Below are 25,403 nucleotides of genomic sequence, written 5' to 3'. Positions count from 1 at the left end.
CGCCTCTAGGTAGGTGCTCGGGAAAGGCAGCATACATCATCTCACACGCGCCCTTCTCGGGGACGAAAGACCACTTGCTGGTGAGTGGGACGAAGCGAAAGTCCAAACTCCTCGTCAAGGGTCTGCCGCTCAGCCGGCTCTTCGATATTGAAATGCTGCAGGATGGTGGTGAAGTAGGCAAACACCACCATGCTTGCAATGGATTCTCCCGGACACTTGCGCCTGCCTGCAAGAATCAAGAAAAGAAACACAGGAGCTACTCAGTTTTTAAAGCGAAAGCTTTACTACTTGCAATTTCAGCCGTTGCCGTGGCGCGGCGGTGCCACCATTGACCTTTAGTTGACCTTTGTGTGACGTCATGTGTGACATCACGCCGAAGAGAAGGGCGACCGACTCGCGAACTCGCAAGCCGCGGCGTTGCCACCACCGGCGCGTAACTCCTGCGCTCTCCGATAGGAGCGTAACAGGTGTTGTGACGCCACGCCGAAGAGAACGGCGACCGACTCGCGCCGTCGCAAGCCGCGGCGGTGCCGCCACCGGCGCCTAACTCCTGCGCTCTCCGCTAGGAACGCAACAGGTGCTTTGTGACGTCACGCCGAAGAGAAGGGCGAACGACTCGCGAAGTCGCAAGCCGCGGCGGTAAACACAGATAAACACAGTTAGAAAACTTGCTCCGGGTATGCGACCCCTTTCTGTCGCAAACTTCATCTCAAAGAGATGCGAGCGCCATCTCTCGGGTAGTGGGAGTACCGCGTTTGTTTTCCCATGGCCTCCGTGACCAGCTCAAGCATCGGTGCTTTAACCATAGAGAAAGATTGTTTAACATCGCGCTTGATCTCAGAGGCCACGATTTCTCTTCACCGCCGCGGCGCCCATTGGTTGCGCTTGGTCAGTTTGCTGCTCGAATGGTTAACGTTAGCTCGCGCTTCGCATCGTCTGCGCCGGGGGCGGCTGCTTATAGCCGCGCTCATCTACGAATTGGAAAGTCCGCGTGCGCTCTATGTCTGGGGTACGTGAGGGCAGGATGCTCGAGGTTGAGCTTCTGGCTGTAAATGTCGGAAAAAACTGGAAGCCCTTCTTTCCGCGGTTTAGAGAAACATGACGTACCGCTTGCCTCCTCGTAGCTTATGTTGATAATGTTATCTAAAAACGTTGAGCTGGGAGTAGCAGACGACGCGCTCATCCTAGAGCTACCGTAGTGCCACCACCTAGACGGCGATAGCGTGGGGCCGCTCTGCTCCCTCGCTCGCCGGCGCAGTTTCCCAACTGTCTTTATCTAGAAACGTTGCCACCACTGGTGCCTAACTCCTGCGCTCTCCGCTAGGAGCGCGACAGGTGTTGTGACGTCGCGCCGAAGAGAAGGGCGACCGACTCGCGCCGTCGCAAGGGCGGCGGTGCCACCACCGGCGCCTAACTCCTGCGCTCTCCGCTAGGAGCGCGATGGTGGCGTTACGCTGAAGAGATTAGTCTCGACTCACGTCGCTAGAAAGCAGTAGCTGTGCCAGCCACCAGCGGCTTAACATTGCTTCGCGATCTCGCGCCGTCCGTGTGCGACGGCGGTGCACATGAACGGCGGCCTGACTGGACTGGATTGTACTGGACTGGATTCGATTGGATTGGATTAGAATAGATTAGATTAGATTACATTAGATAACATTGGATTGGATTGGATTGCATTTGATTGGATTGGATTGCATAACAGATGCATCGCCACAAGTCTAACCACAAGCGCCACCACCAGCTACACTACCACCTGAACCATGGCGTCGGTACGGATATTCCTTTCGCAATTACCGGACTTAACCAAGCTAAGCCGCAGCGAATTTTTTAAAATACTTTCCTACCATTTGACTTGTACCTGTCTTTTAATTAGCTGCCCAAGAGCAGCGTTTATGATCTTATGCGTTCACATTTCGCCATATATCCTCGCTTTTATGGCGCCGAAGAGATTTGCAGTTGCCTAATATTTCAATGCCGCAAAAGCATTAAGCACCGCCTATTTGTTACAAGTTCAAATACGATTAGGTCCCACTGCAGGAACCTTGTTCAGCCAGTAGAGCACCGTTCCCGCACGGAACGAGGCGTGGTTAAATTTCTAACGAGTAGACGGCAATTGATGCGATTCCACCATTAATGCTGACTAATGCGTTTCCGTGAAACCCTTTACAGGGAATTTGTGACAGCAGTCTCGGTAATTTTTTCTGTCACCACGTGCCATATGAGGAGGAACTTAAGGCTACATTTTTTTTTTTTGTAAAAAATGCACGTCGGTAGCGAGCGCTCCGACATCCCGAACCTTTTTGTCTCTGCTATGTAGCCTTAGACAACTGGCCTGCTGCGCGACGTATACATGTGCGCGTAGATGCACTACGGCCTGCAAGGTCAGATGAGGCAAACATGCTATGAAAAAGGGTATTTCCGACAATTTTCCTCTTTAAAAAAATTTCTTTCAATAAGGGAAATCCCAGTACCTGTGTAGTTTGAATGCTCTAGAAAATTGCAATTAGAAAGGTGAATTCTTGAAAAAGAATATTTTCCTCACCAAAAAAAAGAACCACTATATTTTCGTTGTTCACGCATAGACGCCTGTCGTTCAAACATTCGACTGTTTTGCAACAAATCTTAGGCAAGGGATCGAGACGCACCTGCTTTTGATGTGTACCGGTGATCACCTAGAATCTAAATCCACAGTTATGCCCAGAAACGCGACTTCTCTCATTGCAGTGGCATAGGTGATAAGGCCTCATAACGCCTTGATTTCACCGATGTTTGTAGTGTTTTTCCATGCTTAGTCATAATCGATGGTAGGCCCCACACTCACGATAAAATACTGCTGAGGGCAAGGTCTTTCTAACGCAGTCCACAATCGGGTAAAACCTAGAAACGAGCATCGCGCATGTGAAAAATGAAAATTTTGGTTTGGTTTATCGGGGTTAAACGTCCCAAAGCGACTCAGGCTATGAGGGAGGCTGTAGTGAAGGGCTGCGAAAATTTTGACCACCTGGGGTTCTTTAACGTGCACTGATATCACACAGTACACGGCCCTCAAGAATTTCGCCTCCATGGATATTCGACCGCCGCGGCCGGGATAGAACTCGTGTCTTTCGGGTCAGGAGCCGAGTGCCATAAAGTGCTTGCAAACATACCTGCTTTCTAGGTTCTGTTAGTTAGAATTAATCAATTAGTTAGCTTTATCGCACTACCAGACAGCAACACCTCACACCATTTGTTCACAGACCTACGAAATGCGGCTGCGCTTCACGCCATTATTACCATAGGAAAACGGGATCAATCTCTCCGGCTTCTTAGCTCGTGCTCCGCTGTCGGTGAGAAAACGTTCGGGCCGGAAGACCTCCGGATCACCCCAGAAGGATGGGTCTTGAAAGATGGACCACAATGACGAGATCACGATGCTTCCACGAGGGATGACGTAGCCGCTCACTTTGACGTCTTCAGTCGTGCTGCGCACAAGGGAGGGCGTAAGCGTCCACCAGGGTGCCAGGTGTTAAGCTAAAAGGCAAGAACTCAAAGCAGCACAGGAACCTAAAAGAACAGTTCAAGTTCATTTGGGTAGAAGGCGTGTGTGCTGACAAATATAGAGGTGGACATGTAAAAAAAAATTCCAAGTTAAGGACAAAAATTTTATCTTGACTTACGCACGGGGTAGACACTCCCATGGCTGTATTTATTTTTATTACAGGTGTAATAATATAATACTCAACAGTCTAGCAAGGGAACAACAGTTAGCAATTGGTAGCGAGGTGCTGGAAGTAGTAAGGGAATATGTCTACTTAGGGCAGGTAGTGACCGCTGATCCGGCTCATGAGAGGGAAATAATTAGAAGCATAAGAATGGGGTGGAGCGCATATGGCAGGTTCTCTCTGACCATGAATGGCACTTCGCCAAGATGCCTCAAGAGAAAAGTATACAACAGCTCTACCTTACCGGTACTCACCAATGAGGCAGTAACACGGAGTCAAACAAAGAGGGTTCAGCTGAAGTTAAGGACAACGCAGCGAGCTATGGAAAGAAAAATAATAGGTGTAACGTTAAGAGATGGGAAGCGGGCGGAGCGGGTGAGGGAACAAACGTGGGTTAATGGCATCCTAGTCGAAATAAAGAGCGATAAATGGGCTTTGGCAGGGCATGTAATGTGAAGGCAAGATAACCGGTGGTCCTTAAGGGTAACGAAGGGGATTCCAAAAGAAGGCAAACATAGTAGGGTGTGGCAGAAAGTTAGGTGGGCGGATGAGATTACTAACTTTGCGGGGATACGGTGGCCGCAACTGGCAAAGGACAGGGTTAATTGGAGAGACATGGGAGAGTCCTTTGCCCTGCAGCGGGAGTAGTCAGGCTGATGATGGTGATGATGATGATGATGCAGCACTACACCCCTTCATTGGCCGCAATTGCTTCGTTGCGTTTTATTCCTTTCATCTGCTTAGAAGTTCTGCCCATCAATCCTTAGCGTGAAGGTCATACATTCGTTTCTCACCGTTGTCAGTCCTAAGGGTATACAGTCTTAACGGTATACAGATGTCAGCTTTTTGCTGCAGCATGAAGTTGACGCCCGTTGCCAGTGAAAATGACCTTCTCCACTGGCAGTAATGTTAAATTACACTCTCCTTGGTTGTGCTAACTTAAGTGACCTTCGCGGACACTGTCTTCGGTTGAGCCGTGACAATATTTTTTGCGTGAATTTTTATGCCTGATTTTAGATATTACACTCGATTGGTTTTACTGAAGCTGGCTGAACACTTTCTGTGGATTTGGTGAAATGTTTAGGGGAGTCCCCCAAATGTGGAGTCGATTTGGAGTAAGGGAGTATTTACTCGTTGGCAATAACCCGAGCGCAGCCATACGACTAGAAAGGGAAGCTATACAGCTTCCATAGAAAATTCTCAGTTAAGAAAAATTTCGTCCTGGTAAAGCGTTCAAACCGCGGAGCCACGGTTTCACCGTTCTTCTATGGAAGCAGGGTCTTAAGAGGCTATAGCTTTCCTTTGCAGCCGTACGGCTGCGCTAGGGTGGATGCCATTGAGTAATTACTCTCTTATTTCAACTCTACTCCACCTTGGGGGGATTCCCCCAAACATCATACCAACTCTGTTCCCACTTCAAGTTATTAATCAGTTCTCTCTTTCCCTACGATATGCTACCCATACCGGTTAGCGTTACGTGGTAGAGTAACTGCTCCGGTGAACCGGTGGTCCCGGGGTCGAACCCAGGACCAGGACGAAATTTTTCTACAAAGCTTTGTGGAAGCTGTACAGCTTTCCTTTCTAGCCTTATGGCTGCGCTTGGGCGGATTCCAATGAGTAATTACTCCCTTCTTACTTTCTGTAGAGCCATTGAATAGCTGTTCTTCGCTCGGTGCACGCCGGCGCCCTATGCTCCAGTACGCTGTTTCAGCAGCAATGTTGTGAACGGCAACGCGAATAGCTCTTGTGCCGTGTTTCTACCACAACGTTGCCCACGCCAACGCATGCAGCGCACATCTCTCCGTCAGTACCTCCACAGTACCTCCACAAATATTATTTTGATAGTAGTATTAGTTGAGAAGAAGGCAATATGCAATGTACAGCGGGAGTGTGTCTTACAGTTTAACACTAGGCGTGATTATCTGCGGCGATAGCCTAGTGCTTTCATGCAGTGGCCAGCGAAGCTGATTTGTTCGCGCCTGGCCGCGGGCTCGGTGCCCAGTTGGGCCAAATATTTTAAGGCGAAAGCCTTTAATGCCTCATCGCAGAGGTGTCATGCTTTTCGGTTGGTCGAAATGGTTATGACGTCAGAGTGCGCGGATTCGAAGTAATGAGGTCACCCACAGATGTCGGACGCCCCTTTTTGGAGCACTCGAAAACTAATAAAATAGTTGTCGTCCGCTCCGACAGGGGGCATAAGGTGTCCGTGGGTGACCACATTACATACATAATTACTGCGAACAGGGCCATGGACACAACTGAACTCATCGAAGCAGAGAGAGAGTCGTGCTAAAGAAGCAGTCGAAGTCGGCAGTCAAAGTGTGCAGTTGTAATGTGTACACAAAGTGTGTAGTCAAATAAAGCCCTAGTACTGCACAAACAGTCTCGCAGTCAATGCCAAACAGTGCGCCAGGAAAGGCTTTCGCCTTGCACCACTTTGGAGAGCCAAAGTGCCCCCTGAATTTTTTGTTTATTTGTTTATGGCTTTCCCAAGGTCACCCTCATGGACAAGCATCACACATGCCGGTGAGCCGGTTTGAGCTCGTGAAGTAGTGATTTATCACTAAAACCGTCCTGCATCTTCGGTCGTGTGTGAGGAAGAGTACATGAGCCAATAAACCGTCTTCTAGGAATGGCCGACTACTCTCTTCTACCATTAACCAGGGGACTATCATGAACTTTTACAATGAACTAGGGCTAGCGTGGAAGATTGCTTTGGTTTGGGTTTATAAGGGTGTAACGTCCCGAAGCAACACAGGCTATTAGGGACGCCGTAGTGGAGGGCTCCGGAAATTTCGACCACCTGGGCTTCTTTAACGTGCATTGCCTCGCACAACCAGCGCGGTAGATTTAGAGAAAGTTACCTTTCTCCTAATTTTCTTGCACGAACGAAGCTCTGCGCTCTGCACTCCGCTGTTGTGAGTTTCTACTTGTTAGGACATTGGCTAGATAGAATCGCGGCGTGGATGCTAGCGTTACAGGAAAACGTGGTCAGCGCGAACTAAAAGGGAAACCGAATTTCCGGAACATACTCATATAAAAATATCCGCAATTGGTTTCAGTATTAAGTTGATCCTTCCAAAAAGACTATGGCGAAGTTAATCTATGCACTCGATAAATGTGTTATTAGTACAAACATCCTAAATGCCTCTCTACTGCACATGGCTGCCGACAAATGGAATATGCACTTAGTCTTATTTCATCGCTGCAGGATTCCTCGATAACTTTACGTGTCCGCGCGTAATTGTTGTAGAAGAAGGAAGGATGAAAAAGGAAGTACACGGGCCTGCCCACTGGCTTAGCTGAGTCACAATCGCTGCCACGTGCAGACAGAGCAGAGATGAAAGATGTAAGAGGAAGGATAGAAAGAACAGTCGCGCGTCGCAACAACCGCGTCCGCCGAAGCGACGACGCTGGTTCACGCCGGCAAACCGGGTATACCTGGAGCCGTGTAGAACTGCCAAACGATGGTAGCCGCAGCATGGTTTGTTTTAGATGCTATTAAAACCTGTTCTGCGTTTCCATTCAGCCTCAAAATCTAAGTATTTCAAGCCCTCTAGTCGAGAAGCAGAAATGAATCGTTTGCTTCGCTTTTCGGATGATGCATTAAAGCTCGTTTGCAGAGCAAAGGAGCGCAGTTATGTAGCCAACAAGTGAGAACTAGGACGCATTGCTGTCCTACGCAATGAATATTTTGCCATGAATATTATGCAATGAATGAATAAATACACCAGGCCGGAAACAAAGGATCCGAGAAGGAAACGAAACAGGAACTAACTTGCTGCTGTTTTATTAGGAAGGCCGTGTTATGCTTCCTTATATATTTTCAAAAAACCGGCATCATGCAGGCTTGGACTACATTTTGGCAGATCGTCAGTTTCATCAATCACTCAACGAATGTGTCCAGGCAGAGCTCTCAGTGTGCCACTCAGAGATTTCTTCGCTCACTCCGGCACAGCCCACGACCCGGCAGTGCTGAAGCACGACTTTGGTCGAACATTCTTAAGTGTGCTCCTGTACCATACAAGAAATCAGTCAGTGACGCGAATCCTACGTTGTTTTTTTTTTAATCAGAGTGAAAGAACAGAGGTGTAAGGAAGCTTATGTGCTTGTGCTCTAGAAAATGATCTCTGATTACCAAGTGCAAAAAAGTGTTGCCAGAAGCAATCCTTTTTTGGTCCCGAGGAGACAGGACGAGGGTAAGAGATAGAGGTGGGCATTGAATATTTCGAAAGGACTTAAAAAGTAGCGGTGAGCTATCCACATATTTGCCATGTGCTGCACGCAGTAACACAAAGAGTCTCCAGAGGAGTCCAGTGCTACTGATTTGTACACTGTGTTTACCCTGACAAGGTTTTGCTTAGGTGCCGAATGGAGGATGGTAGGAGACAGATTGGGAGCGTACACAGAGGGCCTCACATAAGGGTTTTCTCAATGCCTCACACACTCTAGGGGTCATCACGAAGTCAAGTACTTCCCGCAGAGAAGCGTTCACGCAAACTTTAAATGGCGCAAGCACGTTCCCAAGGTACGCGCTAAGGCACTGAGAAAGCTCTAATACTTTAACTGCACTGTTAGAAACGCAACTCAAGCATGTAGGTTAACTTCGTGCAAATACCTTGGGCAGGCCATTCTTGCTTCGGACGCTTCGGCTGTCGGGTTGGCGAACTCAGATTGTGACCTTGATGAGATCCAATGTATCAAGAATAAAGCAGTCTTAGCTTTATTTAAAATCGATGTCACCGCAACGTCCCCTCTGGTCACATGCCAGCCAACTTACACTCCAGCCACTATGAAGTACAGGCGTGGGGGCGAACGCATTGTCATGTTGCGCGGTGTTTTCGCGGGTCACCGCAGCTATGACATTTATAGATCATTACTTGTGTAGAACCCGACTCACTAACAAACTGAGCATGAACACTGTGCCTTTCTCATCTTTTTTTGAAAGTGTTTGAAGTAGTAACATAGTCTACTGCACGCGTTGATAATTCATGCAGCGCAGTTAATAGCGAATATAAATGAGAGACCAGATATCAACAGCCATCCGATCTTCTGTTGCTATTTGTTTGGTACACATCTGTCGTTTTCTTATCCTGGCCCTTGTTTTTTCGAGGTGTTATCGCAGTATTATCTTTCAATTTTGATTTTTTCCTTTCAGCGCCAAATTATTGACTGCCTTTTATGGTCTTTTGTATTGCTGGCCGCTCTAGTGCATGGCCTCATCATGTCATTCGCTTGCGAGTTGTTCGCCGTTGAATTGCATTTTATTGCATAAATAAGAATCATATATCAGTTTTCGAAAGGATACCCCTCTCGTAAACTGGTGCGTCTAAGTTAGAGTACTCTATTAAGTGCACAGTAACTTACACAAAGAAACACTCAAGCTAAAACGACTGCACTGGGACCAATTGAAGCATGTCTTCGCGGCGAACAGTTTCTCATCTTGGAGAGTAAATGAGCATGATAATCGTTTTGAAGTTGCCCTTTACAGTAGCATTGGGTCTTTTTTAAGGGTCTGATAGTTGGGACAACGACGTTGTTACGGTCGGAATGCCATGTTTACTTTACCTTTTACAGTACATTGGGCAAACTGGCAGGTCCCTAAATGACCATTTGCATGAGCACATAAATGTGAAGAACGGGGGAGGGGGGGGGGAGGACATCTAGCCTCCCATTGCAAAACATCTAGTATCATCCAGATTCTGGGCACTGCGGAGTCATAGGTTCGCATGCTGATCAGCTCAGTAGGGAAGTGATTCAGGCCTACAATATATTATAAAATAAGAACGCATGTATGAGTGAGCCATCTGTCCTTTTATCCGACAAATAAATGATATTTCTGTCTGCTAAGAAGTGAAACCTTTGCGAATGAAAGTTTTTCTTTGATTAGTCCTTTTCTCCACCTTTCGTGCTTTCTTTCAATGTTTTCTTATTTCTTGCGCAACTTGCTTATAAAAGTGGGCTTCTTCGCTACAAATCATCAGTTGTAAGTAAGCGCTCGTGTGTCTGTCTCTTCTCTGCACCCTTGTCTTTTTCAAGGTGTTTAAAGAACGACTTTTTACGGAGCGTCACTCGCTTCGAGTGGCGGTCATGTCAAGATAAAGAGAAGGGTTCCGTGGTCACCTTCGCATCAGGTTGAGCGGGTTCACGGGCTTGCAGCGCGTCGTCTCCCACATGAATGCCCGCGTGTACGGCAGCCTGTGGCGGTCGCGCCACGACACGCGAGACCTTCCTCCGCTGCTCTTGAGTACGGCGTCGATCTCGGCCTGCATGCGGCGCTGTAGGTCAGGCTTGGCGGCGCAGGTGAGCAGTAGCCATTCCAGCGTGGTGCGCATTGTTCCACTTCCTCCACCGAAGAAGGATGCCAAGTTGCCGACGAGGAGCTTGCCTGCGTCGCGGTTAGTTGATTAATGCCCTTAGGGATTCGTGTTCAGACGTGAGAATTGCCCATTGGCCACAACTCCAAAGTCATGGAATAAACTACCTGCCGGGAAGAAGTGTTTCGTCAAAAACTGAATTTATATATAAGCGCCCGCTTACGATGTGATGTGAGTGTATGCTATAGAAGTCTAAGTGGATCAGAATAACCCGTTGTCTCACGATTTCGAGTCTTTTTCTCTCTCTGCTCTTATCAATTCTTCATCCTTTCGTGCAATGCACGGTTCAGGTGTCCATCACAAATAGCATAGATCTGCATGTTTCCTTTCCTTACGTCCACAGCATCACCCATTCACAGAACTGTGCATATCACGGAGTTTGCGACCAGGCTCCGAGGACTTAAAGCTCTTTCTTACGTGTGACACTGAATGCCCAGTGGGTATAATTCTTGGAGCTCCGTGCGCTGATCATTGTTGAGGTAAGCTCTGAGAGCATAGGTGGCTCAGAGCGCAACGTCTTGTTCATTGTGTGCGTTTTCGTCATTTCAGAAAACAGATTTATGAATTATGTATATATTGGTACTGCATACAAACAAAACAATCAAAATGAACAGGCGGACACGAGTAGAGAAAAAGAAAAGAACAGAAAGAAAACCCTGAGTAGAAGCAATCCTGTAGAAAGATTTACGAAAAAAAAAACAACATTGAAAACCCAACAGCATTCAAGATTTTAGAATGAGAAGAGAAATAATGAAGGCACTACAACAAAGATATTATCTTAAGATTTGCAGCAAATGAACGAGAACACCTTTATCTTCAGTAGCAAATATAAAAACCACAAAGTAGGTCATAATGAACAGTTCAAACTGATATATAATTCATTATGCAATACAGCAGAAAAGTAGTGATTAATGATTACTGAGACTTGCGGAAAATGACGTGAGGAGCTGGGTGGAAAATGTGGCATCTGGATGCATATCACGACTTGAATGATGTCCTCTACGAGGGGGTACCCAAAAGAAACCGGACTAATTTTTTAAATCGGTACAGCTTCTGTGCTACCGCGTTTTATCGCAAGGAGCGCATATAACGAACATTTCATAGTAAGTATGCCGAGTGCCGTCGCTGAAGGAGGTCAGACTAGTTTAGGAAGAGTTTTAGAGTGACGACTGTTTTGTGTGAGTGTCGTTTTTGCAATAGCTGATTTTCGTGAACAGTGTGCTCCGGTGAAATTCTGATTTTTTCTTGGAAAAAGTGGAACGGGAACTCTTGAAATATTGTGAAAGACGTTCAAAGACGATGCTATGGGGACAACTCAAGTGTTCCTGAATTAAATCCTGAATCAAAGCAACAGTCATGCCAATGGAAAACTCCAAATTCCCCTCGCCTCAAGAAAGCTCGTCAGGTGAAACCAAACCTCAAAACAATGCTGATTTGTTTTTTCGACGTGAGAGGAGTCGTCCATTCAGAATTTGTTCCGCAGGGTCAGACAGTTAACCAGGCTTTCTGCTTGGATGTTTTGAAAAGATTGGGCAACAGTGTTTGGTGGAAGCGGCCTGATTTGAAGCAGACGGGTGACTGGTTTTTCCACCATGGCAATGCCTCTGCTCACACAGCCCTGTCTCTACGACCAATTCCGACCAAAAATGGCATGACCTCTGTTCCTCAACCCTCATACTCACCCGACCTTGCCACGTGCTACTTTCTTTATTTCGTAGAATGAAAAGACAGGTGAATAGAAAGCGTTTTGCTGATGTTGCTGAGGTGAAGAAAAAAACGACGGAGGGACTGTCAAGCATCACAAAAGATGAATTTAAACAATGTTTTGAAAAATGGAATGAAAGATTCGACAGACGTATCATTGTAAGTAGAGAGTACTTTGAAGGATATTGAAGGTCTGTGCTGAAAATGTGAACAAATAATTTCAAACAAAAATAAGTCCGGTTTCTTTTGGGTACCCCCTCGTATTGTAACCCTGTTTTATACTGGTAGGTGCTACTGAGCATAAGTCGGGATTTTGAAAAGTAAACAAAGCATCGGATTCCCATCACTGCATTGAGAACAAACACTTCGTATCACATGCATTTTAACAAGATCTGCCATGCTCTCAGGGGTGGGGCGACAGAATGGTGCTTATTAAACACGCCACACATATTATTTTCATGCAGCGATAAAAACAAGAAAACTGGATCTGCGTTTGCATGGACATGTTTAGTGCAGCAGCCAATACCTTATTTTCTCTTTCACACATTGGGCCAACTTTACAAATAATCGGCCAAAATGATGACCGCAGCGATTTTCTTTTCAGCATGTTAAATTCTTCATTCAAACGACTTTTAAAGAAAACTCAATAGCTACATTTTTCTATTGTTACAGTCACTTTTCGAGATAAATAGCTTTACTTGTTGTATTGGCCGCCTGGTATAAAGCGTCTTTTCATTTGTCTTCTAAGATTCTCCTTTTGAGGCGCGCAGTTGTTTTGCAGTTTTGTATATTAATTATCCGTTACGCTTAAAACAATCACCGTATTAAGTCTTATCCCTTAGCCTCTTTTTTGTCCCCTTACTTTTGTGCTCCTATGTTGCACATATTGGTATCTTTAGTGTAAATAAGAATATAAAGAAACTAAGCGGAATATGCTTAGTTTTCTACTGACAACGAAAGCTGCATTCATGGTCCAGGAACACCACGTCTCCTTCATGATCGTAGTAGCTACAGCTTCATAAACAATGTAAGCCAGGATTTAGGTAATCTGCACTTGGGAACATGTGCGAGGTGCTTCCCATTTCAAAGCTGTCATGATCCAGGCAGACCACATCTCCTTCATGATCGTAGTAGCTACAGCTTCATAAACAATGTAAACCAGGATTTAGGTAACGTGCACTTGGGAACATGTGTGAGGTGCTTCCCATTTCAAAGCTGTCATCGTCCAGGAAGACTACGTCTCCTTCATGGCCGTAGTAGCTACAGCTCCATAAAGAATGTAAGCCAGGATTTAGACAACGTGCACTTGGGAACATGTGTGAGGTGCTTCCCATTTCAAAGTTGTCATGGTCCAAGAAGACTACGTCTGCTTCATGTCCGTAGTAGCTACAGCTCCATAAAGAATGTAAGCCAGGATTAGGCAACGTCCACTTCGGATCATGTGTGAGCTGCTTCTCATTTCAAAGCTGTCATGATTTCTCTGATACATTTTCATTCCTTCCCTGATCTACTACTTGAAGTCAGACATTTCAACTGAAGTGTGAAATTTTTTGTCGTGGAGAAATAATCGATCGCCGCGGAGTCAGTTCTGCATCAGAATGCGTGCGATCGATCGTGCGTCTCAAGAGACTACAAAGTTTCCGATTGATTGACACGCACCGGAAGTAGAATGAGAAACTGTTTTAAACCACAAGGGCGCTGCCAACCGGCTAAGCTCCAGTGATCGAAACGAGCAGGCTGCAGCTAGGCAGAATTTAAAAATATTCTCTATGTCGCCAATACCTACTGTATACTCACTTTACCTTACGCAGTGTGAAAGCGGCACTGCGTAAAGAAATTTTTTCCGGGGTATTAAAAGCGATAGCCCCGAATAGAGCACTGCACGGGCCTCAATCTGAGGCCCAAGCCCGGCCCGGGCCCGAGACCTGAAGCCCGAGCCCGGCCCAGGCCCGCGACTTCAAGCCCGGGCCCGGCCCAGGCCCGCTAAATTATCGCTTTAGCGAGCCCGGCCCGGCCCGTGAATCCAGGAGTGAAGCCCAGCCCGGGCCCGGCCTGGCCCGTTTCACAGTAACGCTTGAGGTATACTGCTCACTCTGAGCGAGTAGACTGCTACTAGACCGATAAGAAACTGGCCGACAAAGGTTCTGAAACCACAGTTTGGCTTGCAGAAAGCTGGTTCTTTTTAACCCAGAAGAAAGTGATTGGGCAGTGATCTCGTGTAGGTGCGCAAAGATAAACTCGGCAGTTCCGAGAGCCAAATAAAAAGGGCTGCTTACGCGCGTAATAGACTACTTTGCATTCCCTCATGATTTTAATCAGTTATATTTTGCCGCCCGGAAGTATAAACAATAAAGCTGCCTAGCAAGCAGTGGGGTGACATTTTTTTAGTGAACGCGACCTCACAGGTTGAACTCATAGCCGAACTGGTCGCCTTTCAGCAGAAACGAAAAGCTAAACGGCTTGAGTATTTAACGGTGTGTGTTTTGAAGAATATAAGCGGCCTAAACTAATATCTTCTTCCCGAATTAATTTCTAACAGTGGATAGGTATGTTTTCGGATGACGAACGGTCAATGGCCAATTAAGACCGGTTAAATTTTACTCTTACTGGCAGAGCAGAAGATAACGCGCGAACCACGTGATTACTTACAGGGCAAAACGCTTGTCATGACAATCAGGCTGAAGAAGCGAGGAGGGACAGATGTGGCTATCAGATGAGATTTACAAACTCTCGCGAGCTTTTATAGCTATTTCATTTACGAGACGTTCCGATCAGCTGAACAGAAAGAAAACCAAATGCGCTTTAGTTCGTGAATTTTCTCACATTAAAAAAATATCTATAAAATAAAAGCTATGTTTTTTTAGCTTAAGGGCCCAAGGGGAGTCAGGCTGTCAGAGACACCGAAGCAGAGGGCTCCGGATCATTTCGACCACCTGGGTTTCTTCAACGAGCAATGATGCGACAAAGTGCATGGCTGTCATGCTAGCCGCCGAAACAGAAATGCGGCCGCCGAGGCTAAGAGCAAACCCCGGTTCCCCGGCTCAGTAATCAAGCGCTTTGACCACTAAGCCACCGCGGCGTGGAAATAAGTAAATAAATAAGTCAATGAATAAAGCTTAGTTTTTTTTTCTCAGCCCGTGCTATAACCCATAGCTCATTCGTGTCGCTGCTCAAATGCCGCAGTTGTGTACTTCACTCTACAATAGTGAATGAATAGTCGGACACCAGCCGTTTCTGTACGGACCCAAGCCCGACTCGGGTCCGCAGCTTTAAGCCCGAGCCCGGCCCGGGCCCGCAACTTCAGGCCCGGGCCCGGCCCAGGCCCGGCGAAAGAAATCATGTCCCGGCCCGGCCCGGCCCGCGGGCCGGCCCGAGCCCGTGCAGTGCACTAGCCCCGAATAGGCATCATAATTGTCATCATCACCATGAAAGTGAAAGGGGAGAAGGAAAAATCTAGGATTGTGCTTTTCAGCCCGATCACGAATTATTCTCCGTTTCTGAACTCACGTGTAAAAGTTCCGTGCCCGTCTTGCCGCTTCATTTCTCGTAGGAAGCCGTCAATGTAGTCTCTCACGGCGCCGTCATAGTGCGTCTGCTCGTGAGCTTCGAGCTGACTTCTGCGAAATAGGAACGAATACGTGAAGTTCCGTATCAAAGTTGAAAACGCATCCGCTCTTCGAATTACGGGTTGTAGACCAGAACCCTTTCTTTTCACAGGCAACTTGAAAAGGCAACAAGGTTTGAAGCTGATATAGGTCAAGTGTACCTGCTTATTGGATCAATTGCCTCAACCGCATAGGTGTATAAAAAAGAGCAGTTTCATCAACCGAGGACGTTAAAGAAGTTAAGCGCTAAGCAGATTTCTTACAACCAAGTTTCTGAGTACAAAGGATCGATTGTGAGGCCTCCGAATCGAGTGCTCAGTGCCAGCTGTGTCGGTGGCAACAGCAATGTAGTTATACGGACATGATAGAAAGTTGCGTCTGTGTATTGGGAACAAATGAAGAGGAAGCAACTAAAAAGAGACTTTGCTCTCAGTCCGACAACATTGTTACCATATCAACGTAGTCGCTATAACAAAACTGAAAGGACAACCATTATTAAAACAATATTATATTACTTTGCTTTGCGCATGGTGGCCTTAGTTTTCTATGCGCCATTAAATCCGGCACAACACAATAATTGTTATTTTACGTTTTCTTGTTGCTCCTTATGCGCGCATCTACCCTTAAGCAAGTACGCAGTTTGAGGAAATGTAGGACAACATACCGCTACTGGTGAGGAGGAGCTAGCCGTTTACTGCCTTACTAAAGGGTTATAGAAAGGTGTCGGCTGTCGTCCCTTGATGCTTTTGAGCCTAGAGTTAAGCTTCTGAACAGCATGCGATATCGTATGCTTTGGCGACTCACTCGCAGAACTGATCTCTTCGTATCATGACGTCGTACAGCCGACCGCAGGCTCCGAGATGAAACCAGGAGAGTAGCTTGCGCAGCCAAGGGAAGAAGTTGACTGCCAGCACCTGAGCGGACAGCGCCGGTATGACGTCCACCATAGCGTTCATTTCGGCGCTCTCGGGGGCATCGTACTCGAACCGCCGCCCAAACAGTAGCGTGGTCATGACGTTCGAAGTGCTAGGGGTGATGAGAGCCGCTGGTGTCACGGGACGGCAGCTGCGGGACGCCACCTCGGGCAGAAGGTGCGACAGTTCCTCCTGGACGCCAGCGTGGAACACACGTCTACAATCGAACAATAACAAGATTTTCCGTAGACACTTCAGAAACGTGGTATAGATCGCAGAGTAAAATTTGTTTCAGGGGCGTCTCAAACTCGTAGTGGAGTGGAAGCTAGGAGCGCATGCCAACAGCTCCTAGAAGTGTGTGGCTAGCTCGCGAGTGCTAAGAATCGCGCACAGGGACACCCGTCGCCACGCACTCTAAGTTTCGAGTTCATTGCAGAATTTCGGAGACGAAACACGTGTATTCGGAACGAGCAGTAACATTTTTATGATTATGGTTGCACAAGATAGAGGAGAACGCTGTACGGACGTTGGTTCGGTTTTCAATCCCTTACATCCTCTTTCAGAAGATGTCAGAGTCGCCATCTTTCGGTATTTTTTAAGCATGAAATGCTTTTAGGGCCCGTTGTCAGCAGTGTAGTGACGTCACGCCGAAACCGAGAGCCATCACCCGGGCACTGAATTCCACTCATCCGGGCTCTGAAACGAGAACATCCGGGTACCGTACGAGACTTAACGAGATTTAACGAGACTCTTTAAGCCCTCCTACGGGACCGGCATACAAGCGCCGGTTGCTCTCCAAACGAGTCACAAAAAATAACTGCATCCAGTGTCTTGTCAATGTTTATCAAGATATCAGCGAGCTGTGCATTTGATAATGCACGGAATTATAATTTCCGATTTCTAATAACGCGTGCAAAAAGCACATACATGCCACAATACACTTCGTTGTCATACGTGATCTGTTAGGGGCTTTGAGAGAAGGCCGCTTAGAGAAAGAGGGGAGCTCCAGGGCGAGAAGGGCTTTCGGCTGAAAAACTGCTTTCGCGTGCTCCCCAAGGATGGCGCTGCGGTCCTACACTCACGCATGTAAAAGATCGGCCGCAGGGCCTTCATGCCCACGAGGAGTATCTGTTCTCGCTTCGGCGAGCGCGGCTTCGGCCGCTTGTCTGTTCTTTGAGCAGCGTCCGCTCCGGCGGACGCAGTTGTTGCTGCGACGCGTGTCTTTTCTTTCCTTTTTCTCTTTCCTCTGATCTTTTAACTCTCCCCTATCTGCACGTTGGCAGCGGTGGTGGCTTGGCTAGAGCCAGTAGCAGGCCCGTGCAATTTCCTCTTCATCCTTCTCTCAGTCACAACAACAATAACAACTTCATGCCCAGAGGAGGAGTATCTGCTCTCGCTTAGGCGAGCGCGGCTTCGGCCGCTTCTTTTTGAGCAGCGTCCGCGTCGGCGGACGCAGTTGTTGCTGCGACGCGCGTCTTTTCTTTCGTTTTTCTCTTTCCTCTGATCTTTTAACTCTCCTCTATCTGCACGTGGCAGCGGTGGTGGCTTGGCTCGAGCCAGTAGCAGGCCCGTGCAATTTCTTCTTCATCCTTCTCTCAGTCACAACAACAACAACAACCTTCATGCCCTTTCCCCCTCTGGCAGGCAGATGTATACACGCTCGCGGAGTATTCGAACGCGCTGCATATACATTCTTGTCAGGCCTGCGTCTCGTCCTGTCCGCGTACGCTTCTGCATCGTCCTAGATTTCAATGCCGCCACCGTCACAGCTGCTTAAGCCGAGCAATGGAGCCTGTGTTAAGCCCGTAAACATTTCATGCTTACTATACTCTCGGTTACGGGAGAGGCATTTTTTTTACCCACGTTGACCATCACGTCAGCTGCGAGCCTGTGTGTGTGTGCAATGCGCTTCGTGCGCGTGTTGCACGGCGCTGTCGGGGCGTCCCACAATCGCCGGGAGATCCCTATCGGCGCAGGCCTGTACATAACATGAGCCGCGCGGCCGCACATAATACGTGCGCGTTATCTGATCGATGTCATCGGCGAGATTTCGTTTTTTTTTAAACGAAAGGAGGGTGCCTGTACAGAAGACTACTGTAACGATGCGATAATGGGTACGAAGATGTCCCAGTCGCATATAGACGGAACCTTTTTGTAACTAAGGCCTTGTCTGGAAAAATGGTCACCGAGAATGCCTCCAGAACGTGACTTTTATTGGCACTTGGAAAGTTTGGGTATTCCATTCAAAGTTCCCCTGGGTTATCCTACCACCGAAACGGTTAAATCAAGAGGCGATTTGCTTCTTATTTTTAGGGACACCGGGGCAGGAATGCTTTCCGCTGTCTTACGGTGCTTTTAGTCGCGTTCAGGCGCGTTGACTCTGGCGTGGCGTGGATTTCGCACGGGAAGTCTCAGATAAATCAACATGGTCGCGTTGCTCCGAACGAGTCGCCAACGACTTCCTGGGTACAGTCGCTGAGTGGCTGATTTCTAGCGACCCAACCTCATGTTCAGAAACTATTCAGCCAGTCAGCGGCATTGAGCGAAATAACAACGCGAATCTTGATGTTGACATCTGTATTCATTGTTCGCCGGGAAATTCCAGCACACATGCTTCTGCGGACGCGTTTGCGCCCCGGTTTTAATGCACACTTCATGTTCTATTTGACTAAAGACGTCGTGCCTCCTTTATGACACTTTCCGCAGAGCTGCCGATGGAGGCAGCAAAACATTACCCGTGTAGCAACGCGCATGATTCACACCGGCCACGTGCCGAGGAAAAGCAGGCAGCGCCGGCACTAGGGATGGAGAACGCTGTGGGACTTTGGACTCGGTTGGACGCTGCCACCGCGTTCCCTCGAAGTCGCTTCAATAAATGTGAACGCGGTCGTCCTTTCCCGGCGCCTTCAACAAGTACGTCGTCACAAGCACGGGAGCGGCCGAAACGGCTCCGTGGACTTAGAGCAGCTTTGCATGAGGCATGACAGATCCTGCCGAGTGTGGCGCGGTGTTCGGCGAATAGCGCAAAGGGAGGTGCCAGAGTCAGTTCAGGGCGACGGTGTTCTGCGAGAAGATGACGGTCGATGCTACTCTTTATCGTGGTGCCGTGTAGCTGCTGTATCGCCAGCTGGAAGTCCTCCAAGTAGATGGCAATGGCTGGCCTACACGGCTCCTGTGGCCCTGATGAAGGGTGCGAGTAGGGCGGGACGGGCACTAGGGATGGCACAGGTGTGACCGTCGAAATAACGGTGACAGCTGTGACGATGGCGGAGGAAGCTGCTGGGCTTAAGGGTGGGTGCTTGGGTGAAGCGGAAGTGACAGTCCGGAGCGGCTCGCCAGTGCTTATGCACGAGTGGGCATGGTCGGCTGTGGATGGCTGACAGAAGGTTGCGGCAGTGACAGGCAGTGCAGCTGAGACTGCTACATCAGACGGCTGGCTGACAGCAACACATACAGCTGGTGGGCGGGCAGTTCCCACACTACTCGGTGTGGGCAGCCCTACCATTCGTTGCTGAAGGTGGCTCAAGTCAGGCACCAAAGCAGACGCTTGCTGCGGCAGTGTCGAGCTGCCAGGGTCAGACTCCAAGAAGCTGTTGACAGTACTGAGGGCTTGGGGTGTGGCCCCTTGGGCAGGCGGTGTGGCCGCCTACATAGTGGGGCTGGGATCTGACAGACGTTGCGGTGCCGGCAATGTTACTTCGCCCTAAGCACGTTCACTGAGGTCAGTGACGGACGGCTTTGGCGGAATGAGCGATGAGGCGGCAGGTGAGCTTTCGGCTGGCAGCGATGCTACGCAGTAGGTTACGGAAGTTGGCGGAATGGGCCACACGCCGAGCAAGAACTATACTAACGGCGGCACTATTTCAGATGACAGAAGTTGCTCACCGGGCTGTGCCGAAGGCGCTGTAACGTCCTTATTGGAGGTAGTAAGACAGCAGGCGCTGAACAGAGTGGCGCGTTCTTCTTGACGCGTTTGCATCCTTCGCCTCTTTTTTTACATGCGGTACTAGCAGCGTAGCTTACTATATGCAGAGACACACACGTCAAGCAGTTTAAGGAGGGGGTTCGGGAGGCGAGACAAGCTGCGATATCCTATGTGAATACCCGATACAGCACGCCGCGCGTTGCGAGTCTGCTAAAACCTGTCGCACTACCTTCGCGACACGCCGGTGTTAACGCTACTTTATTCCCGCAGTGATGACTTGTGACAAGCGGTAACTCGTAAGTCATCCTCACATGTATGCGTTGCTCCAGTGTCTCTTTGCCAGCGCCAATTTTACTCAGCGTCTTCAGCATGAACCGGCGCTGCTCCTTCCATAGAGGTCCGTTGATCAGAATGACACCTGGGAGAGAAGCCAGCAAAAGGGTGGAGGCACGAGATTACAAGGTTACATCATGTGCAGGTTACAGGTTACGGTAATCAGTCAACCTGTTGCAAAGCCCCTTCCAAACCTAGAACAGCAGTATTTTCATTTCACCTGTTACAACGCAATTGATGACACCAGCAAACAAGTAACTATTGTGTAAGCACTGGCAAGAAGCTGGCCTATTTTAAGGCACTATCCGATGTGAACAGAACAGTGGCACTGAATCACCAAACGCATGCAGTGATCATTTTTCATCACTGAGAATAGAATAGGGCAAATGTTTATTTCTGGTCTTATACACACCTATAAAGCTGGCCGTCTCAAGCATTGTCGCTTGTGTGGGAGACACTGCCGCCGTAGCTTAGTTGGTAGAGCACAGGACGCGAAATTTGGAGGTCGTGGGTTGTTACTCGATGGGCGCCAAGTAATTGTTTTTCTTCTTCTTTGTTTATATGCAGTTTTCACTATTACCACAAGTTCGGAAAAAAAATCACCTATACTCCTTGGTCGCTGTGACTGTAGACTTCCGTCCTGTCTGCCATAACGAGCCCCTCTTATTGTCTTCCCGAGCTTACCCAGTTAGTCCGAGGCCTCACACAAGATCCTTGGTTGGTACCGCGTTATGTAGTGCATTCGCATTACAACTCGTGTCAGTGATAACTACTTGACCAAATGGTGTGCTGCCTGTGAACTGCCTTGGCCCCGTAAACCTTCTAACCTCATAAATACACATGAACACCTGCGCCCATTTTAAAGCGACAGTGCTAGTTCCCCTGTGTCGGAAAATACTGCCCGGCGTCGGCGTCGACGTTGGAGACCGTTTGAAGCCTCGCCGCCGGAGCGGACCTATGTGGGCCGCCTAGGTCACGTGACCCTGTGGCGTCGTCACAACCTGTCCACTGAGTTGTGAAGAAATTGACTGCCGTAGCAGGTGGCAGTTAAATGGATCATTGGTCACCAGAGGTTGCTAGGAAGGCTAGGAAACTGGGTCTCACATGCCCCACCGATGACAGTCCCTGCCATCGCAGGGCAGTGGCGCATCGCTTAATCGCTGCACCACTGCACCAGGAGTGGTATGAGGACTTCCAGAGATCTATGAATGTAAGTAGAGAATGACAAATTAAGCATATACAGGCATGAACCGATTAACGCTATCGCACCATTCCCTGAAGGCGGAACTTAAGTGTCCACGCCAGTTTTTTCTACGTTTCAGTGGTCGTCGTGTCGTCTCCGTTAATTTGTCAGACCACCCAGAATTTGCTCTGCATCTTGTATATTCCGCCTTAACCTTTTTCTCCTGTTATTTTACGCTCATGTCCTTGAAATTGCAGTTGTTTTTTATTGATTATTGGTATTTGTCCACTAACACCACAACTCTCGTTCTCGTCTGGTTTTTTTTTTCTTTTGTTGCCCTGACCTCAACCTCCTCTTGAACTTTTTCATGAACTTCTTTATTGCCGCCTTGTGGGCTGATAAAATCCACATGGAAACTTAGTCATGCAGTCTCCACGTCAGTAACATCTTTAAGCTGATGTTTATGTTCATACTGATGTTTCTTTTTTTACTGACCACGAAAGCTCTTCCGGGTTTTCTTTTTCATTGCCTGACGGGCACGCAATGATAGAAAAATAAAATTAATCGATTCGCACGCTGTGTAGAATATTCGTGTGCTTCACCTCACTAGAGCACAAAAATGCGAATCAGGTCTTTAATGTAAGTGTCGTAAAAGATTTCCTTGCTTTTATTAAGGCCAAATTATTTTCATCTCTCGTTGTTTGTGACATGCTGCCTCTATTTCTTTCCATGACTTCCTTCCATCACACTGTAAACTTTTTGACACAGTCCTCTTCTCTCTTTCACCTTAATATCCGAGATTCTTTCCCCCAGGGTAGCGTAAGAAATCGCTACCTCCTCCTGGTTAACCTCACTGCCTCCCCTCTCCATCAACCTCCCTCTCCACATGAAAAAAAGAATGCCGTGATCAGAATAAACAAATAAATGAAACGAGGCGTACATACTTTGAGACTTTCCGATGATGTTTAGCGGGAATTCTTCCGGTCTGTTGAGCAGCGGCTCCTGCGACAAGGCCTCCTTCACGGAGTCGTAGTCGCAGAGGAACACCACGTACCGGCTTCCAAGCATGAGCCTGCATCCACACTTATTTCTTCAGCAATCGTGTCAGTGAAAAAGAGAGGAAGGATACGCTTCCACTATGAAGCTTTAAGTTCTGGGAGTGGTAATATAAGTACATCAGTAAAAGCAGGCGCGCTTATTTCCTGCTTTAAGGCGGGCAAGACCTTGCTGACTGCTGATGTAGACCGACTCATGCTCTTGATAAAAAGCTGCAGTAACGAAAAACCAGGGGAGGATACAAATCGGCGTATGCAAATGAAAACTAAAATAATCAAATTCTGATTCCACTTGAGGGCTGTAGGTGATTTAGGGCTCTGCTTTCTCATAGGGGACAGGAGGATTTAGGACATGGTTCAGGGGGATTGTTTACAAGCGGATGACATTTCTTTTTTTTTTGTGGAATAGTTTTGACTGCACTGTTCTTATAGTATCATGTAATGCTAGTTATGAACTAGGTATTTTTTTCTAGAATATCACCGAATGGCCCCCATGAAGAGAGTTTAGGTGACAGGTTTATTCGCCTAAATATAACGTTCCATTCGGTGGTTAGTGCATGGACCAGAAGAGTGTGATATTTCGTTCGGAAACAGGAATAATGGTCTATTTCAGCTTCTAGCTTAAAAAGTAATGGAAGGAAGCTTCCACCATCAGCTGACAATTTACTACGTCAGGAGCGAAAAAAATTTGGCTTCGAGGGTTTTTCCCTTTAATGAACTTGTGTAAATTCATCGTATAAATAGCGATTGGATATGTTTTGCCCATGGATGAAAAACAGCAAGAATACAAAAAACAACTCAGCACAAATTAGCCTGACCCGAGCAAAACATTTCAACTACCAGCAATGTTACTAAACACTTCGTCGCAGTGAGGTCTTGCTGCGGCCAGAAAGAAGTATTGGAAAAAGTGCTGGCCAGGAAGAAGTACTGAAAAAAGCATTGGCTGTTAATTATTTTTCGTGTGATTTTTTTTTTATCGAATGACCTTTTTGTCCCCCTGTTTCACAACTCTCGCTCCGCTGACAAAATGCAATTTCCAGCAACGTTTCAACGTAGGCTAGCCTGCAGCACTACGTCTTTTAAGTTTAGGTCGCGGTATTTCTACACACATATGATTTTATGGCAACTACACTGGGGACGCCTAGTACAGTGTCTCAATTTTGAAAATCGTTTGCTCTAACGCCGCATGCAGATGTAACGACGGCCGAAATATGTATAGATTCAAACGCCTGTGCGAATCACAATTGGTTGGTTTGGTTTACGGGGTTTAACGTCCCAAAGCGACTAAGGCTATGAGAGACGCCGTAGTGGAGGGCTCCGAAAATTTCGACCACCTGGGGTTCCTTAACGTGCACTAACATCGCACAGTACAAGGCCTCTAGAATTTCTCCTCCAAAGAAATTCAACCGCCGCGGCCGGGATCGAACCCGCGTCTTTCGGGTCCGCAGCCGAGCACCATAACCACTGAGCCACCGCGGCGGCTCAATCAGAATTCAACCCGTATGAGTGCACCAACTGTCAAACTAAGATTTCGCATGTTTTTAAGGTGGGGTGAGACATTAAAAGTAGTGAAAATAATCTGCAGCAATACCACAATCAAAGCTTCGTTTTGAAACTTGGCACAAATGATGCAAAGAAGCTGCAGTAGCGAAGAGATTAAGTTTTGACTAAAAGTTTTTTCGTTAAATTGTCGTCAACCTCTCAAAAGTAGAAAATTGGACAGCTGCCGTCGTAGCTTAGTAGAGCACCGTACGGGAAATCCGGAGGTCGAGGGTTTGGATCCCACCGACGGCATGTGGTTTCTCTTCTTCCTTCTAATAAATATCTCAGCCGCAAAATAGTTACACTATTAACCTCCCATTTATCAACTCTAGAATAAAAAAATGGCAAACATTCCCTTATGCTTTGTATGGTTTCTGTGGCTGTTGGATTCCTGCAGATGCGTGTCATAAAATGGGAGCACAAGTACACAGCATACCCGAACACGTTTCCGTACTTCTGCCTCAGGGCCTCGACTTCCCGGTATCCGTTGTTGAGAATAAAAGGCACGTTGCCCAGAAATGGCACGCCTCGTGGTCCGGGCGGCAAGTCCCTCCGCAGGCTCTTCTTCAGCCAGTCGCAGATGTACTGAAACAGGACTGCCGCTATCCCGGCTACCACGCCCGTCATAAGACACTTAAGGAACAGAGACAGCATGATTCCTTTTGCTGTGTCCTCGCTCTACACCACGAAGCTTGTATTCTGTCAGGGCCTGGAAAATAGGCTCTTGTACCTGCAAGCACAAAGAGGTAAGGAGGAGCATGAATTTAATAAAATTGTAGTTTGCCTGGGCTCAGCTATGGGGCCGACTTAGTGGCGGTACCCCGCCTTGTCATGTCCCCTCTCGCAATACGCCTTATTGTTCCAGTATAGTCCCAACATGACCACATAACATTTATTGGGTATGTTTCAGCGACCTTGCAGCAAGCTTCAAGAAAAGGGCCGAACGCTTTGTGAAGGTTCGACTAGGTGCCCTGACAAGGCCGGCATATCTTTTAATGCGCGCCTGATTTGGTAACTAGTGAGGGTGAATTGCCTGACGTTGTTTGATTTGAAGCAGCGCAAGG

General features: G+C 47.7%; 1 protein-coding gene across 1 annotated transcript; it reads right to left on the bottom strand.

Moving 5' to 3' along the window:
* Positions 1-41: 41 nt before the first annotated feature.
* Positions 42-24,993, bottom strand: LOC149336710 (cytochrome P450 2J6-like). Its single transcript, XM_089554762.1, has 8 exons — positions 24,776-24,993; positions 22,687-22,814; positions 20,538-20,644; positions 16,192-16,493; positions 15,290-15,399; positions 9,825-10,089; positions 3,274-3,461; positions 42-226 (listed from the first exon to the last, which is right to left on the bottom strand). The coding sequence occupies exons 1-8, from the start codon at positions 24,991-24,993 to the stop codon at positions 42-44; spliced, it is 1,503 nt and encodes a 500-aa protein (XP_089410888.1).
* Positions 24,994-25,403: the final 410 nt, after the last annotated feature.

This window comes from Amblyomma mixtum, chromosome 7 (genome assembly GCF_055824585.1).
Source record: "Amblyomma mixtum isolate Tamu chromosome 7, ASM5582458v1, whole genome shotgun sequence".
Classification (NCBI taxonomy): domain Eukaryota; kingdom Metazoa; phylum Arthropoda; class Arachnida; order Ixodida; family Ixodidae; genus Amblyomma; species Amblyomma mixtum.
This window is presented reverse-complemented; position numbering and strand designations above follow the sequence as displayed.

What these genes read in the sequence shown, in the direction of transcription:
- LOC149336710 (XM_089554762.1), bottom strand. Translation starts at nt 24,993, where the DNA reads ATGCTGTCTCTGTTCCTTAAGTGTCTTATGACGGGCGTGGTAGCCGGG. An exon ending in CATCATCGGAAAGTCTCAAA is followed by an intron (nt 20,645 to 22,686) that starts GTATGTACGCCT and finishes CTTCTCTCCCAG; the next exon opens with GTGTCATTCTGATCAACGGA. An exon ending in CGAAGAGATCAGTTCTGCGA is followed by an intron (nt 15,400 to 16,191) that starts GTGAGTCGCCAA and finishes CCTATTTCGCAG; the next exon opens with AAGTCAGCTCGAAGCTCACG.